Source organism: Buteo buteo, chromosome Z, assembly GCF_964188355.1.
Source record: "Buteo buteo chromosome Z, bButBut1.hap1.1, whole genome shotgun sequence".
Taxonomy (NCBI): domain Eukaryota; kingdom Metazoa; phylum Chordata; class Aves; order Accipitriformes; family Accipitridae; genus Buteo; species Buteo buteo.
The window spans coordinates 70,462,112-70,479,137 of NC_134204.1; the positions used below are offsets into that span (position 1 = coordinate 70,462,112).

Here is a 17,026-nt window from a genome sequence, read left to right on the forward strand (position 1 = left end):
AGAAACAGCCCTGCAGACCCCCAGGTCAGTGCAGAAGGAGGGGGAGGAGATGCTCCAGGTGCCGGAGCAGAGATTCCCCTGCAGCCCGTGGTGAAGACCCTGGTGAGGCAGGCTGTCCCCCTGCAGCCCAGGGAGGTCCACGATGGAGCAGATCTCCACCTGCAGCCCGGGGAGGACCCCACGCCGGAGCAGGTGCGTTCCCGAAGGAGGCTGTGACCCCGTGGGAAGCCCACACTGGAGCAGGCTCCTGGCAGGACCTGTGGATCTGTGGAGAGAGGAGCCCACGTTGGAGCAGGTTTTCTGGCAGGACTTGTGACCCCGTGGGGGACCCACGCTGGAGCAGTGTGCTCCTGAAGGACTGCAGCCTGTGGGAAGGACCCATGCTGGAGCAGTTTGTGAAGAACTACAGCCCTTGGGAAGGACCCACGTTGGAGAAGTTCATGGAGGACTGTCTCCTGTGGGAGGGACCCGATGCTGGAGCAGGGGAAGAGTGTGAGGAGTCCTGCCCCTGAGGAGGATGAAGCGGCAGAAATAACGTGTGATGAACTGACTCTAAACCCCATTCCCTGTCCCCCTGTGCCGCTGCGGGGGTTAGGTAGACAATCCGGGAGTGAAATTGTGCCTGGGAAGAAGGGAGGGGTGGAGGGAAGGTGTTCTGAGATTTGGTTTTATTTCTCATTACCCTGCTCTGGTTGATTGGTAATAAATTGAGTTAATTTTCCCCACATTGAATCTGTTTTGCCCGTGACAGTAACTGGTTGAGTGATCTCTCCTGTCCTTATCTTGACCCATGACCCCTTTGTTATATTTTCTCTCCCCTTGTCCAGCTGAGGATGGGGAGTGATAGAGCAGCTTTGGTGGGCATCTGGCGTTCAGCCAGGGCCGACCTGCCACAAGGTGGTATCTTCCAAAGAAAAATGTAAAATTCTGCTTAAAGCCTATTTAAAATAAATTCTATTCTGTTGTTTTGCTTGCAATGAAATCAGTTACATGAATCCCTTATGAAATAAACATAATAAAACCCTTTATGGTCAGGACTGCAATAAAAATATTAGATGCTAGATTTCACTAGTGTAAAAAACTGATAAAGGCCACTTTTATTATGTAATGCCAGATACTAACACAGGACTAGCTGGTTGAGGCAGATGGCAGTTATGTCTCTAGCAGTTGTCGTGTTTTCAGGTGGGATAGAGTTAATTTTCTTCTTAGTAGCTTGTACAGTAACTGCCATGTTAAACACACGCTCTCCTGGCAGGCTAGCCACTGAAGGCACCATGCCTTCAAAGAGCCAGTTTCCTTCCTGAGCAGTTCAGAAGCTTTAGGTACTAACGAGGGGTGTTCTCGGTTCATTATTTCCAGTGCTTTTACTTGTACATAAAGATCTCTTTCATGCCCCCATCAGAAAAGATAGAAGAGCCCTGCCTGGCTGGGTCTTTTGCACCACGTCAACTTCTGTCATGGTACCACAACTGGTATTTCCCATGGACCTTCAGCTGTAATCCTGAACTGCACAGGACAGGGTGGGCTGAATGGGGAGAAGTACAGAAGAAGATAAAACTCTTTTGACACCTTCTAATCCATTACAAAGTCTGGCTTTGTCCCCAAATGGTCGTATACGGACAGTCTCACTTCCTGTGGCAGATGAACTCGTGCTGTGACCACCTTTCCCCCTCTGCTCCATCTCTTACAGACAGTTGCTACTGAAGACCTTCTGCAAGGCGTGAGGGAAGTGATGAGGAACTCTGTTTTTGTTAAATCTCTTCTTCCTCTTCACTAACAACCTCCTTCAGGTCCTGAGGCCCCTGCTCTGCTCTCTTTTACATAGGCTGCCTTGATCTGTTCCAGCTCGCACAGCTCTGCCTGCAGCTCTTCTGTGTGCATTGACCGCCGGTTCCTCAGCACTTTCATGGGGAAGGGGTTTAAGTCATTGAAGGCGATGTTCATCAGCTTCCTGCGATGGAAAAGACAGGTCTGGTGAACCAATTTACTGGCTGTAACAGGTGGTAACAGATACACCAAGTGCATCCGGGCATAGGCAAAGAGTAGAGCCTCAGATTTCAGCTTTCTGAGCTCAAAAGTCACCAAGCAGCGGAGTCTTCAAGGAATCACAGGCAATTCCTTCTCACACAAACACCAACACAAGCAACGCTTTAAACAGCCTTACACCACCCCACCTTTTAAGGTACCAGTGGCAGGAGATGGCGGATCAGATGCTAATTCTGATCGCCCCTGGGTCAGTGTCCTGGTTTCAACTGGGGTAGAGTTAATTTTCTTCCTAGTTAACTGGTACAGTGTGTTTTGGATTTAGTGAGAATAATGTTGATAATACACTGATATTTTAGCTATTGCTAAGTAGTGCTGATACTAAGTTGAGGGGTTTTCAGTTTCCCATGCTCTGCCAGCAAGCAGGGGTACAAGAAGCTGGGAGGGAGTCTAGCCAGGACAGCAGGCCTGAACTAGCCAAAGGGATGTTCCATACCATAGGATGTCATGTCCAGTATATAAACTGGGGGAAGTTGACCAGGAGGGGTGGATCACTGCTCAGGCATCAGTCAGCAGGTAGTGAGCAACTGCACTTGCCTTTTCTTGTTTTCAGGTTTTTTTTTAATATTTCTTTTCATTACTGTTATTGTTACTATTATTGTATTTTGTACTATATTTTATTTTACCTTAGTTATTAAAGTGTTCTTATCATAACCCTTAGGTTGTACTTTTTTTCAATTCTCTCCCCCATCCCAGTAGGGGGTGGGAAGTGAGTGAGTGGCTGTGTGGCTGGCGTTAAATCACAACAGCAATGAACAGCTGCTGAACAGCTGATTTAGAAGCTTTGCATCACTGCAAGCAATCTTAATTTACTGCAGCTAGACAATTACGCAAAAGCTTAGGGAAGTTAAGATTATGTGTTTCTCTTTTTGCTCAAGTTATTTGTGGGAAAACTGTCTGACACTTGCCCACAGCAGGAAAAGGACCTGAATGCAGCAAAGTCCAGGCCTGTATTTGGCTAGTTTCCATGGAAAGCAAACCACTGGCATTAACTAAATTAGTCTAATTTTGTGGCTGCAGCCTCTACTCTACAAGAGTTAAGATTGTAAGGCCTGAAATCTAAGTCCAGACTTACCATTACCTTTCCACAGTCTGCTTTTTCTAATTTGCCTTTAGTAATGGTACTCAGAAAAAGGCCACGCAGCAAAACTTTCTGGTGTATTTCAGCAATTCATCCAACAGACAGATGTCTACAGAAGCTAAAAATAAAAAAACCCGCCAAACAAACCACTCCCCTAAATTCAAAGTTTGAAGAGTAGAACTTTATTAACAAGCGTTTGAAACAAAAAATGAGCCCTTCTCAATCCAGCTGTCATATTCAGGATTCTAATCAGACACATAAGATACCTCTTATAATATGATGGTATACCATTTTCCAGGCCATTGCCACCAGTGGCCACTGTAGCATACACTGCTGCCATAGCTGCCTCCCAAAAGAGTATACTGTAATTGCTAGTTCTGGTGTTGTCATTCAGATAAAAAGTCTGAGGGATACAAGAGGTGTTTAAATGAGACACCCCTGTTATGTGGGGTTAAAAGACTTAAATTTATCATGTGGTAAAAAATAAATGTTTCAGGGAAGTACAAAATATTTTATTGCTGCAGTGCTTTCTAAATACATTTGACTACAGGTCTTCAAGAAATAGCTCATTTCAATGCACACATAATAACTAGTCTCAAGTTACTTGTTTACTTATTATCAGAGGCAGCTCAATATTAAGAAAATGTTATGATTAATTGTCTTGATACAGTTCTGATCTTCACCACAACCATTAGTGCATAAGTGATATACACCTCTCAGTGGGAAAGATTTGTACCTGGCTTTAAAAAAGAAGCAAAAATTAGTATACAAGAGCTTTTTGTTTTTGAACAAACAAGAATTACTCAACTGCACAGAAATTACATGTTGTCACAGAAAAACAAGTCCCCAAGAGAATATAGTTTTGTTCTATAAGGAACTGAACAATATACTGGAGAATTCTAAACAAAGGATTTCAAATAAAAGCACAAGCACTGAAGTAATGAGAACAGAACTGCTCAATGACATCAAACTGAAATGTTGATCTTGTCCTGAAAACAAAGTTTAGCTACACATCCTGCTATTCCATCTCTATAACGAAGCAGTTGCTTCTGAAGATGTGTACATAGATGAAAAAACTGCATTTCACTTAACAACTTTTTATTTTCAAAATAGTCCATAAACAAACAAGGTAACTCTAAATAAGTCAAGTAAACTGTGCTGTTAATCCTGATGCAGAGAGATATTGTAGTTACACCTCTCATCAGAGCAATAAAATACTTTTCTTCATTCTAGCCAAAAAAATACTATTCCACAGCTGCTAAGGAGAGAAGGGATTAATACTGGCAGAAGTGGTCTTTCTAGGGAGCTGTAAGAGCGGATGGAAGTCCCGAAGCTCACTGTTTCTGCACAGAATTCAAAACTTCTTGAGAGTTTGTCAAATGAACTGTAGTCCCAAACAAATTTGTCAAGCAAAGTTTTATCTTCATTTAGCACAAAATTACAATACTTACAATCCTTCAAAACAATGACGGATATTCAGTTATTTTGCATTCATTTCTCTCTCCAGTGCTGCTTCCATTCGACTTTGTTTTAAACCCTACAGGATACAATTTAGTAAAATCTTGTTTTCATCAACATAGAAATAAAAGCTTTAGTTGCAGAACAAAAATATTTTTTGACAATTTTTTTTTTAGTCCTTTACAAATCAAGAATAGCTTTTAACTCTTTGGGGAAATCAGAATCGGCAGTTTAAAAAGGACAAAAGCCAAACTACATGTCTTCTTTATAATCAATGGCTCTACAGAGTAACTTCAAAAATATATCTCTTATTCAATTAAAAGTAAGTTAAAGCAATCCACACTTATATATAATCTAATGCAAGAAATTCCAAAACTACTCTTTTGAAGATACCCTACGGCACCAAATCTCTCCTTTCCAACTTCTCCAGTGCAAAGAGTTTAATTCCTCCTGTGATTTTATTTCTTTGTAAGTGTACAAAGGAAAATAGAAATCAATACTTCATGTCACAATTTTTCACAACTATGCTGACATAGCATAGCTGTCCTGCTGGACTTTCACAATCACCTGAAACAATTACTGATAAATAGTCTCTGCAAAAATGCCAAATCTGATCCTAAATGTGACACTACTACTCATACTCCAAAAAAATTACATGTAAGACTACTGAATAATAAACATATTCAGATTTACTCCACCTGTCTATGACAACAGAACTGGTTGTTTCAGAATGGCTATAAAACACTGGCTATAAAAGTACGTAATGGAACCCCTCCAGTGGAACAAAGAACTAAGACAACATCTACTATACATATAGGCTGGTTCACGTGATTCCTATTCAAGGGCAAGAATACTTATACAATACAAAATACCCTTAAATTTAGCTACCATAAATTAGAATAAGAGATCAAAAAAGCAGTCCTCCCTAACTTCTTGCTGAAAACAGCAGCAGCAGCACAAAAGCAAAATTACAAAGACACTTCAAGACAAAAGGGGCACGTACCAGGTAATACCCAGTGTGATAACCACTCATGTACCAGGCTATCAACATGCTTCCCAATGCTTCATCATCCTCAGAGTCTGGCCTCATAGGTGGTGGAGGAGGAATCAACTAAGAAATCACAAAGGAAATGTCTGTGTTTCAATAGGGTTTATCCCAGGTTAGAAAGCAACTAATTCTAAAAGATCAAAATATAAAACTGAAAAATAGGAACATATCCTCAATACATTCTCTGAAAAGGAGTCAATTAAGATGATATTTTCTGAAAACATGTAATTTCCAAACCCTGGGAGAAAGAGGATTCCTGTAGCTTGACTGTACACAAAAATTTTATTAGGGGAAAATATTTATCTGCATCAGTGAACTGCTGTTAATCAAATGTAAGGTGTAGTTCCTTCAAGTAATTTTTCTCTTGATATTCTTACGAACAGCTTCACTGTCCCAAAAATGAGTGCAGACCAGACATTATGCATCAGATTCTTGTAATATTTGTAACTGAATGTGTTATCAAATACCTGGAAAATACAGAATCTAACACAGAAATGTGTGCTAAAAACACAGGTGGTGAGCATATTCAGTTAGAAAACTTGAGATCACCAATACTGATCTCTTGACACTTTCTTCCTCATTCTCCTATCACTTACCGGTGGTCCTGCTGGGAAGGGCGGGGGCCAGAAAGGCAAAAACAGCGGAGGTGCCCTGAATTTTGATCCAGGCTACGTTGAAAAAATTGAATAGTGCAAATTAAAATCCTGATGTCTGAAATTTCTTTTTATTTAAGAGATTTATTTGAAGCAATTCACATACCTTAAACTAAAGACAACACATCCCAGCAATTCAATGAAACTGCAATAACAACACACATTAGCTATCTCTGTGGAGCATTCCATGACTGGAAATGTAAACTTAGACTACACAAGTCACTGAGGTAAACAGGGCTGAAACAGGGTTCTAGTTAAGACAACTTTATTTTTTTTTTTCTAAATAGTAGTCAGTGGTTGCACTCTCAGATGAAGAAACGTATCTAATATTGCCCACAGGCACACAGATAATTTCTCTGCTCCTGTGTGGCTCAGCTGTGTGCTGACTATATTCCATTATGCTTGTGAATGTCTTTAAAATGAGTCAAGATACAAATCTATTGATATGAAAGCAAAAAAGATAAAAGAAAACCTTATAAAGAAATCTTGCACAAACCATAATATTTAGGAAACGTAATGCTGCGTTCAACTGCAATATTATTCGGACTCCTACACAACAGGAAAACTGAAGAGTATATCAATACCCGAGTCCTCAAAATTCAATAGAGAAGCTACAGCCGAGAGCTTCCGTGACATCTGGACATCACTTTTGCTGCCTCCAATGTCCTGTGTAGTGAAACTTATCAATTGGCTAGAAAAAGTGAAATCTTAAAACATCAACACTGGTATCATTAACAGCACTATCACAGTCCAGGGAACAACATCTCTAAGTTACAAGGCAATTGCAAAGCAAGTGTTAGCTAAGGAGAAGGCTTTCCTCACTAGACAGCAGCACTGCAAAAGGGCTACACTGTGGCCAGATTATTATAAAATGACATACCAACAGGTTCTAATACACATATCTGGATACCCATCCTTGAAATGCTGTTATTTGGTTTCCTGACAGTAACAAACTCTGAGACAATAGGATGATATTTATAATAATACCAGGCTTAACAGTGGTATATGAATTATTTCAGATAAGGCTGAGCTTACCCTTCCTAGGCCTGGGGCTGCCGGTGGTGCAGGAAAATGTAGGTTTTGAGGGGAGAATCTTGCTTTCGTGCAATTGTTTTTGTTCTGAGGTGACTGGGAAGATTTTTCACTTTCATCTGTTGAATATGGAGTCTCATTGTCATTCTGGAAGACCAAGAGCATTTTTGTGAGATGCACTGAACAGGAGTTTGCAGCAATTTTAGTGTGAAAAAGCCTGGAAAGCCCCACCCACATCCTCCTTTCTCTCTAGCCCTCCATGTCCTCCTCAGGAAAGATCTTAAAACCCCATGATCTTATCGGCTCACTGTTTTAGCTATGTTGTCTTTCACTCATTCATTTCTTGTTGTCCCCTTCTTTCCTTCCATGCTGAGTTCAAGAAGTAATGGGACGCTTTCATTCCCTCCATCACCTTGTGTCCATTCACAGTGGAATCGGGTATCGATTCTCACTCTGAATACCGCAGTCGTACAAGAAATACTGAAAAAGTTGATTTTCCCACTTTCTTTTTCCTTTTCAGAAGAATGAAAAAGTGTCCCTCACCTCCCCAGAATTCCCCATCCCATTTACTGTTTCATCGCTGGCTAGGGGAAGTAGCTCAGACAGGTTCTGCTCCTCTTGATTTCCGTATCCCATGTAAGTAACAACGCATGTGCCTCTCTTCTGATTGATGGAGGCAATAGTTGCTGGGTACACATTACCGTCCTCAGACCAAACAGCACTACAGTCATCACCAACTTTCCACTGCAACAGAAGCAAGAGAGGCAAATAAATACCTACACCAATGATTAGACAGAAAGATGCCTTTTTCTAAACTACTTTTTGTCCCAACCACGAGAAAGATGACTCCCACCCAGAAAGCTTTTCCTCTGTATTTAGTGAAGTTGGTCAATGTAACCTATAAGGTCTACAACATTATCATCCCCCCACCCCAGAATGTTACGCTCAAGGCAATGAAAAAGCTACTTTAGAGTACCACAGAGAAGTACAACATGCAGTACGAGCATCACTAGCATTTGCAGACAAGGTGACCTGTTTCAAAGGCACTGCGTTGCTCTTCTTCCTGTTTCTGTTCTTTTTATTGTTTTTTCTCTTCATCCTCAGGCGCTGCTCCGGTTTGTCCGAGGTCTCCGAACACTCTCCATTCTTTAAAGCGTTCTTCGGGAAAAGAAAGGAGGAAAACAATAAAGGGCAACCCAGCGGCCTCAGCCCAGGGTCCAGCTACCCCCGGGCCGCCCCCCTTACCTTGAAGGAGGCCACCGCCTTGTCGTACGCCTTGATGAGGGCCGTGTCGTCCCACGCGTCCGAGTCGTCGCTCTGCGGAGGCGACACACCGCTTTACCGCCGCTCCAAAGCCCCGCCCCCGCTCCCCCAACCCGGCCCCGGCCCCGGCCCCGGCCCCGGCCCCGGCCCCGGCCCCGGCGGGCGCCCACCTCCCCAGTCCCACGCCGGAACAGCACCCGGTCCGCCATGGCCGACCCCGGCCCCGCGTGGCCTCCTCCTGCGCACGCGCCGCGCCGCCACTTCCGGCGCGCCGCGGCCCGCCCCCCGTCGCGTCAGCTGATGGCCCCGCCCTGCCCGCTCCCGTAGCCGCCGCCAGCGCAGTCCGGGCGGAACGCTCGCCCGGCGCCCGGTCCCGCTGTCGGCGAGGCCGCGTCCTCCCAAGACCCTGCCGGGAATTCGAGCGAGTGCCCCCCGCGCCCTCCTCGAAAAGCCCGGCCGGCTCGAGAGCGGGAGCCCAGACCGAGCCAGCCACCGGCCAGCAGAAGGGTCGGCTCGGTCTCACACCAGCCGCAGGTATTGCATGGCCAGAACCAGCTGCCTCTCCCTTCAGACTCCTCTGGAGCCGTGCCAGGGGCCTGCTAATAAATAATAAATGCACGCGGATTCGTTACGGCCTAGGCCAGCAAAGGCTTCAAAGTGCTCTCCTTCCGCAGATTCGAAACGCGTTCTACCTCAGCCAGCATGCTCAAGCATGCCTTTAAAGCGAGCGCCATATTCTCTCACAGAGTTTTATTCTTGAGGCTAGTTTAAGCAGCGATTTCAAGATCTGCTTACATCTGCAGCTCAGTGACTTCAAGCCTGCAGCTCCTCTCACGTTAGTCATAGGTTCACAGCCAGTTACGTATGCTGATCAAGTCTGCAACTCCATAGGCATCTTCTTCTATAGCGCAGGCTCACCACTCCATATTATATTGCCTATAATATGCGTTTCTTATATTATAAATCTTACTTGTATTATTATACTCACATACTCATATTGCATTCTCCACATCCTTTGTGTACTTGGTAACTGTGCGGATTGTCTGGCTCATAGTTCACAAATGAGCTTCACCATGTCTAGTGCACACAGGTGACTCATGGGGGGCTACAAAAGCGACCCAGCCTTGGATTGCCTTGAGGCCCTGTCTCTGTGCAGAGATGACTCACAGGGAGCTGTGTAGACAGTTTAGCCCTGGGTTGTCTGACAAACCCTAAAGTAAACAGGGCAGTGGCTGCACCATTCAAAGAACCAAAACCTGAACTGAGCCTTGAAATCCCTTAAACAATATGCCATTAGTCTCAATCCAACCACTATTCAGTTGCCTGATGAAGCAAGGTAAAAAAAACCCCAAACCTGGAGGGTTTCAGCTTCAGTTTCAAATGACAACCTTGTGTATTCAAACAATCACAGACCAACAAAGGAAAGATAAGGAAAGATATATCCACTCAGATACACATAATCCATCTACGCATCTATCATAATCCACTCAAACATAGTCATACACACCATTCCACAAGTCAAGGGATAGAAACTCTAAGATTTAGATTAGAAATGGGGGAGTCACTTCAGCTATATAGTTGGCTTGTGGAGGAAACCCTTCCCCGCCTTGATCAGGATGCCGGTCGAGGTAGCTTCCCTGGGACTGACAGCCCTTACCTGGAGGGGTAAGTGAATATTGTTTATGCTTTAAGTTTATAAACGCATGTGTCCTTGTGGTTGTAATAGTGTACTACACTTGCCTTAAAAAATTGCAATAGTGCATTCCTCCACTGTATCTGTAAAACCTGCAATAGTGGCGTGTTAAGTCTGTAAGTGAAGTTCAAATAAATCATTTGCTTGAACCTTGCAGTTAAGTCTGTGAGTGAAGTTCAAGTCGTTTGCTTGAACCTTGCAGGGAAGTCCTTTTCTGTCACAGTAACTTCTGAGAAATCAACTGATTATCAAGCATAACCATTTCAGATTAGACAGTATTTCATGCGACGTTTTATTGAAAAAATAATTTGAGATTTACAGTTCAGACCTTTGTAGGGTTAAGCACATCTTACAAGTGCATTCCATTCTGAATGAAGCTGTACTTCAAGAACTAAAACAAGAAAATCTGGTCTGGCTTTAGATCCAGAAGTTCATTGTTAGTGGAAACATTAAGTGAAACCAACAAATGCAGCAAAAGCTGGATTAAAGCTATTGCTTGGTACTTTTATTCATGTGCATGCAGAAGAGTGCAGTCAGTTTTGAAACGGCACTCCAAACAACTAAGCCTATGGTAACCAGAAAATACTCTAAACTAATGCTAGTTGAACAACTCTGCAAGACAGACATTTAATCATTTAGTGGCCAGACACTTTTAGGAATCTTCTAGGCCCTTCTGCTTAAGTGGTGCACTATCTTCTCCATACAGGCAGCTCATTTTCCTCCTGCCTGCTGAGACTTCCTTTCATTAGCCACTTTTTGTTTCTGCTGCATGATTTCAGAATCTCTGTGAAGAAAAAAAGTTGGATTTCAGATACTGGCTCACTGTTTTTCTGAGTAGAGTCTCCTTCAGCTTGTTTTTACCCTTTAGCAAGCCCCATTTCAAGAACAGTAAAAGATCAGTATAAAACTTCTCAGTTAGCCATAAGCATATTTTCTATTATCCTGTTTTTTTTCAGTACAGTACCCAATGAGGTAGACAAGTTACTTTATTAGTAGACCTTATATAATTCTTTTAGTTTTAGAAGTAAAGGACACAATGGATCAAACATCTTCAAGAAAGTATTACACAATCGTTTCCTGTTTATACCAGGCAAAAAGCTGCTCAAAAGAAATAAAAGCTTTACAGGTCTTACCGAAAATAAATCTGTTTAACAGCAGATACACTAAAAACTTACATCCATGGTTTATGCTCTGGCATGTGAATGGACCATGAATCAAAACAAAATACTTGAATGCTGTTTCAGCTAAGACACTGGATTCCCTCTGACCCATTTTCCCCTCCTATTTTGCCCAACCATTTCACTCAACTTTACTAGATCTTACCTCTGTTTTCTCTGAGAAGCAGACAAGCTGTCCTCTTTCCTTTTCCCTTTGTGGATCTCCTGAGTCTTCTTCAGGTTCTTTTGGCGGGCAAGCTCACGCTGGTTCCCACCTGTAAGACAATATATGGTCTATACAGGTACTACCACTTTTTACACACAGTTTGCCTGTTTAGAAGTCTATTATAAAGGTAGAAAGGTTTGGCTCAATCTGTAGAGCTGATACAGCAGTATCTTCTGTGGTTAGCATTAACTTCCATCACAGTCTCCCCCTCCAGTGCACAATAGGAGGCATGAAAGCCTGTTAGTTCTCACATTTATATTTCTACAGGTCATGTTCAAGAGATCACCAAAATCCATTCCCACATTCCTTCTAGAAACACAATGTAGTTTCCCATAAAAGACTGAAGGCAGACCACCCCATTCATAGCCTGGGCAAAATGATCACAGTAACTCATCCAAAGAGGTGCCATCCTTTCTCTCTCAAGCAGATTCTAGCATCCGTTACAGCTTACAAATTAATTTTAGACTGAAAGAACAGCATTAAAATGAGGGCAGCCTGAGCGTTTATAAACTTCCTCAAACTCTTCCCAAGGCCCTCTAAGAAATCAAAAAGCAAATGGCTGTAAGTATTTGGAATCCAGAAACACCTACCTGCTTTCAGTCTGTAGTGCTGTCATACAAAATCACTGACAGATTCCATAACATCCCATGGTCAAGCACTTGCTCATTCTTAGTAAAAGCAGTTAGGGGCCTCACATGTATTTGTAGAACAAATACACTTCTGCAGATGCTACTTAGAAGACAACCAGTATAGTTAATACACATGGGAACTTTGGCTTTACTTTTTACTGGATAAAAGTCCCCTAAACTACTTAACACAGCATTAATAATGTATTATTGGGCACTCACACCCCTGAAGCTCAGCTAGCGCTATCAAATACTAGAGCTGCCTTACTCTGGGAACCATGAAAGCAGAGAAGGCCACATAGTGCACAAGCAGCTTTAATTCATTTTTGCTCCAAGGCAGCTGACATGTATGCAGTATGAGGCTACCACCAGCTATAGAGCTTCAGCCCAAGATTTTGTCTACCTACCATATACCACAAAGCCCCCTGCAAAAGAAGCAGGGCTGACAAAGCTGAAGTTAAGAAACAATCAGAACTCCAGTTCCTCATCAAGACACCTTGTTCTGAATAAAACAACTTACCACTTTCCCAAAACAGGTGTGTGTATATGTCCCTGCACAGGGTGGTGTCATGGTTTAACCCCAGCCAGCAACTAAACACCACGCAGCTGCTCACTCACTTCCCCCCCATCCAGTGGGATGGGGGAGAAAATCAGGCACCCTAATGCTGTTCACATGTGAGAGTATTTTCATGCTATTGAAGAAACTGGTAAACAAGCATTCAGGAAGGTTCCTTCCATGCACTATTACAGGCTTCTGTTCACAGCTTTCTTTCCCATGTGTGCTTTTTAGATTTCATTGTAAACCAACCTCTGTATTTTTCAATCTTACTCATTTGATGAGTTTCTCTATGTAGGTGTTCCCTTAACTTGGCAGCAAGAGCACTGTTATAGTTGTTCTACCTACTTTGCTTGTGATGGGCTTTTAGTCCCTTCAGTTAATTATACTCAAATACTATTAAAGAGGTGACCTCAAAAGATACGTTGTTTGAAATAAAGTCCAGCAATTAAGCATGGCCTTAGCAAGTGTTTAGCCCCACTTTCAACAAAAGTGAGAAGAGTAACATTATACATATATATATATATATATATATATATATGAAGACACAAAACCACATCACTGTTGCCAGTAGAGAAGACAGCTCTCCAGGGGACAACCAGCTTTCCCCAGGACTACCAACACCCTAAACTGCTGGCAAGTTAGGCATGCAATCTTTTTGATGAAACAACATTCCCGAGGGCATGACATTGGAACCAGCACAACACAACTGGTGCTCAGAGCAGATGCAACTCTCCCACTAAATACTCAGGGTCTTCCAGGCAATGGCCACAGCCATCACAATTATAAACTCTTCTGCATTAGCTGACAATCTTTTCTTAGTATCCCCCTCCTTATGGCAGTTCTAGTCTGCTCTAACCTGCCAGAGCTGGTTCACTTGCTTGGTACCTCCTCTTGCTCTGCTTCTTTTGGACTCAACATGTTCCAGATACACTAGGCATAATCACTTGTGCTGTCAAACAAACATGATCACGTTTTTCTACACTCAAAAATGAAAGCTCCATCTCCCCATAATTTCCATTGTGCCTCTTTTCAGTCTCTCTCCAGTCTGAAGACTATACCTATCCTGTCTTCCAATCTTGAAGATGGAGATCTCTCCAGGTGCCTGTAATTTCAGGTACAGGGAAGCAGTTTAGGACTAAGTCAATTTGAAACAGCAACCTGTTGATACGATCCACAGCATTGCACTCACCCCATTTCTGACCTGTTAAAGGTACCTGCCATGTCAACAAGTAGACAAGAGCAACCCTGCAGAAGCAGGGGTTCTATGCATTCTTCACACCAGTACGTGTACTGTCTCGCAAGAGGTGCCAGAAGCCCAAATGAAAACAGTGTATTATGACTGCTGTTTCCTGAGGGCTGCTCCTGCCTTGAAAGATATAATTCATCTGTGAGAGGACATCAAGTACTACCTTTTGAAAAAGCTAAGAGAACTCCTGCTCCATCCTCCTCACCAGCACTCAGTGAGATCCTGTCCCCAAAGTCCATGTAGAAGAAGGGCCACTATTTGTTCAGAAAATTGAAGTAAAACAGCTATCTATCTCTGGCAGTACTGTTGTTGATTAGAACTGGATGACTCATGAGCAGATGATACATTCCAGGCTATAAATGGTTCTTGAGTTTTGTTGTGCTCAGGAGGCATGAATGTCATATGAACAAGTTAGCAGCAATGAAACAGCTCTTTTTCTCTGTGGTGCTTAAAGAAATGAAGCATCTTCTTTTACCTCAAAGAAAAAGAGGCAGGCAGTCAAAACACACTGCTATCATCAGAATTCATATAGCAGTTATCCTCCACCCTTAACCTTAAGCACTTCCTGTCCAAGCAAACATAGTGCAGGGTGTCTACATGTAGAGTTATTCCACACACATGGTAAGATAGTAAACTTAAGAACCAAACTGAACAGCATCACTGAAAAGCTTGGGTGCCACTTCTGCTCAGCAAAGCAGAGCAGGTATAAATGTAGAGCAATACAGTATGCACACAAGGCATACAGGGCCAAACAACTATTTGAAAAGAAACTTACTTGTACCATCCCTGCTTCCAGGTAAACACTGCCATGGACTGTTCAGGCCCAGTACTTCACCTGGGATACCACATGAGTATCCCTAGCTCCAAGGGAGACGGTGCTGTTTCCTACATTCTGTAAGATCAACCTAAATCCTCCATAAAGTGTGGTCCAGTCCTGACAGAAGACCATTCAGCTTCCTGTAATGTGAAATTCAAGCATGAACTGCAACATAAAGGCCAGTACATCCTTGCTGCTTATACGTATGCTTGAGCATCCCCATCCTGGCCTGCCTCTGCAAGACATATGCCTTAGTTCAACCTGTCCCTGCTCTTCCAACTCCAAGATGGAGGTATTCTTGAAAACAAAGATAAGCAAAAGACATCTGAATAGCACTGGACAAGGAGTAATCTTCTCTATGATAAAGAGGTCAAAGAGAATGGCAGTAAGGATTGGCTACTGAGATCATCATCCCTAGAGTTCTTTCTGAGCAGCAAAGGATCTGATCATATGTCAGAACTTAAAGCAGAAGAAAAGTGTCTGCCATCACGTCCCAAAAATAGAAAGCAAAAGTAAACAGAGCCTTTTGATGCAAGGACAAAGCAATAATGGAATACAAGTGACAAAAACCCCCTCCAATTCATCTGGCCATCATCATCTTCACAAGGTTACTGTTTTCAGGTACCCTGAAATTTGGCAGTGCAACAAGTACCATGAATTTATGAACCGGGAGGCACAGTTAAGGAGTTGTAAATAAGCAAGCCATTCTTATTCTACTTTATTATATGTCCATTTGAAATCACAGGGCCTAGTCCAGGCCTGATTGACAACAAAGCACTGAACTCCGGAAACATCTACTAAAGCTAAGAGTAGACTGTATGGTAGCACACCACAACCACACCTCTAGTATTTCAGACACCGCATTAAACTAGGTCATCCTAAAATGAAATGTTATCATTCTGCTATGCCCAGGTGTGAGACACTGTGCCTCTTTTTAACCTCAAGCTATGTTTATTTTAGCATCATGCAGAAGAGGGGAGTGTGTGGGGGAATTAACAAAAGCCATAAACCTGCCCCTTCCTCACATTCAAGGTCTGATCTGTGCACAAACTGCTTATGATCCAGGCCTTTGTCTGGACTTCCAGCAGTACAGTGGCTTTGAAGTTATGTATTTTTAAGTGTGAATGTAAAAGCACCTCCTCAGTTAAACACAGGCACTATCTATATTTCCAAGTGTAATACACAGAAGCCAAAACAGCAACCCCACCAGTGAGGAGGGCCAGAGCATTCCAGGTTTGGTTCACAGTTCTCCGCCATTTTAGAGCAGCTATACGAACGTTACTTTTGAGTTAGGCGATGATTAGCAAGTTCTGCCGCCCTTTCAACGACAGTCTTCACAACCGCCATCTAAGCAACGTAGTATTAAGTGCTTGGCAGCAATATAACAGCCCTTTATTTACAGACTAGACGGTAACCAGGACCGAAACTGAGGGTTACTGTGGCTCCAGCAGATCGCCACCTTTCCCCTTCCTCCCCGCCCCCCAACACAGCTACGCCAGGGGAGGGAGTGAGGATGTTTTTCCTCTAAGCCTAGGAACGACGGCGGCAGGACTCGCCGCGGGATTCCGCCACGGGGGCGCCAAATCCGCAAGTACCGAGACCCGACAACGGCACCTCACCGCGGCCGACCCCCCGCCCCGTGACCGACCGCCGGGCTGTCCTCCGCCTCGCGCCCAGGCCGCGCTTCTCCGCAGGCCTGGAGCCGGCCGAAGGCCCGCCGCCGTTCCCCTCCGCTGCCCGACGGGGCCCCCCCCGGCCCAGCACCCCCCTTAAGCCTTGCCGGCACTCACGGGTCATCACGAGACGCTCGGGCCGCGTGCCACCGCCGGCCAACCGACCGACCACAGACACACCGACCGCCGCTTCAGCTGCCAGAACCTTCTATCGCCCCGCCCGCCGCTGACTCCCCTTATAATCCCTCGCCGGCCCATGACGTCATTCCTGCGCGCGGGGGGACGGTACGCCCCCCCTCCCCCAAAGGCCTGACCCAATCAGCGGGTTGCGCGCTGCCTACGCGCGGCTGGGAGGGCGTGGCCGGCGCCAGGCGCGAGGGCCGTAGAGGGGCGGGGGCGCCTCTTCCGCTTCCCGCGCCCGCCCCGCGGGGGCGGGATGGTCCCCCCGACG

The 17,026-nt window shown here is 44.1% G+C and overlaps 2 protein-coding genes across 8 annotated transcripts; both read right to left on the bottom strand.

Annotated features, from left to right (window-relative positions):
* Positions 1–626: 626 nt before the first annotated feature.
* Positions 627–8,826, bottom strand: SMN1 (survival of motor neuron 1, telomeric). Of its 6 annotated transcripts, none has more exons than XM_075021043.1 (9): positions 8,749–8,826; positions 8,561–8,632; positions 8,348–8,473; positions 7,859–8,059; positions 7,319–7,462; positions 6,227–6,298; positions 5,586–5,693; positions 4,576–4,661; positions 627–1,951 (listed from the first exon to the last, which is right to left on the bottom strand). In XM_075021043.1, the coding sequence occupies exons 1-8, from the start codon at positions 8,785–8,787 to the stop codon at positions 4,605–4,607; spliced, it is 819 nt and encodes a 272-aa protein (XP_074877144.1). In that variant the 5' UTR covers positions 8,788–8,826; the 3' UTR covers positions 627–1,951; positions 4,576–4,604. The 6 variants fall into 6 exon arrangements, with proteins under 6 accessions (XP_074877144.1, XP_074877141.1, XP_074877140.1 ...); XM_075021040.1 differs by lacking the exon at positions 627–1,951 and adding an exon at positions 3,615–3,864; XM_075021039.1 differs by lacking the exon at positions 627–1,951 and adding an exon at positions 3,615–4,467.
* A 1,713-nt stretch (positions 8,827–10,539) lies between these two features.
* Positions 10,540–16,896, bottom strand: LOC142027077 (small EDRK-rich factor 1-like). Of its 2 annotated transcripts, none has more exons than XM_075020712.1 (3): positions 16,693–16,896; positions 11,595–11,703; positions 10,540–11,055 (listed from the first exon to the last, which is right to left on the bottom strand). In XM_075020712.1, exons 1-3 carry the CDS (start codon positions 16,697–16,699, stop codon positions 10,983–10,985), a joined length of 189 nt encoding a protein of 62 aa, XP_074876813.1. In that variant the 5' UTR covers positions 16,700–16,896; the 3' UTR covers positions 10,540–10,982. The 2 variants fall into 2 exon arrangements, with proteins under 2 accessions (XP_074876813.1, XP_074876812.1); XM_075020711.1 differs by lacking the exon at positions 16,693–16,896 and adding an exon at positions 14,249–14,400.
* Positions 16,897–17,026: the final 130 nt, after the last annotated feature.

Bases quoted from the DNA above. Each gene is read 5' to 3' on its own strand.
- LOC142027077 (XM_075020711.1), bottom strand. From the start codon at position 14,324: ATGGACTTTGGGGACAGGATCTCACTGAGTGCTGGTGAGGAGGATGGA. The intron at 11,704-14,248 runs GTAGTACTTGAT...ATTGTCTTACAG, and splicing joins TCTCTTAGCTTTTTCAAAAG to GTGGGAACCAGCGTGAGCTT. The intron at 11,056-11,594 runs GTAAGATCTAGT...TTTTCTTCACAG, and splicing joins GCTTCTCAGAGAAAACAGAG to AGATTCTGAAATCATGCAGC.
- SMN1 (XM_075021037.1), bottom strand. From the start codon at position 8,787: ATGGCGGACCGGGTGCTGTTCCGGCGTGGGACTGGGGAG. The intron at 8,474-8,560 runs GTAAGGGGGGCG...CTTTTCCCGAAG, and splicing joins AGGCGGTGGCCTCCTTCAAG to AACGCTTTAAAGAATGGAGA. The intron at 7,463-7,858 runs GTGAGGGACACT...TTGGTCTTCCAG, and splicing joins GGATGGGGAATTCTGGGGAG to AATGACAATGAGACTCCATA.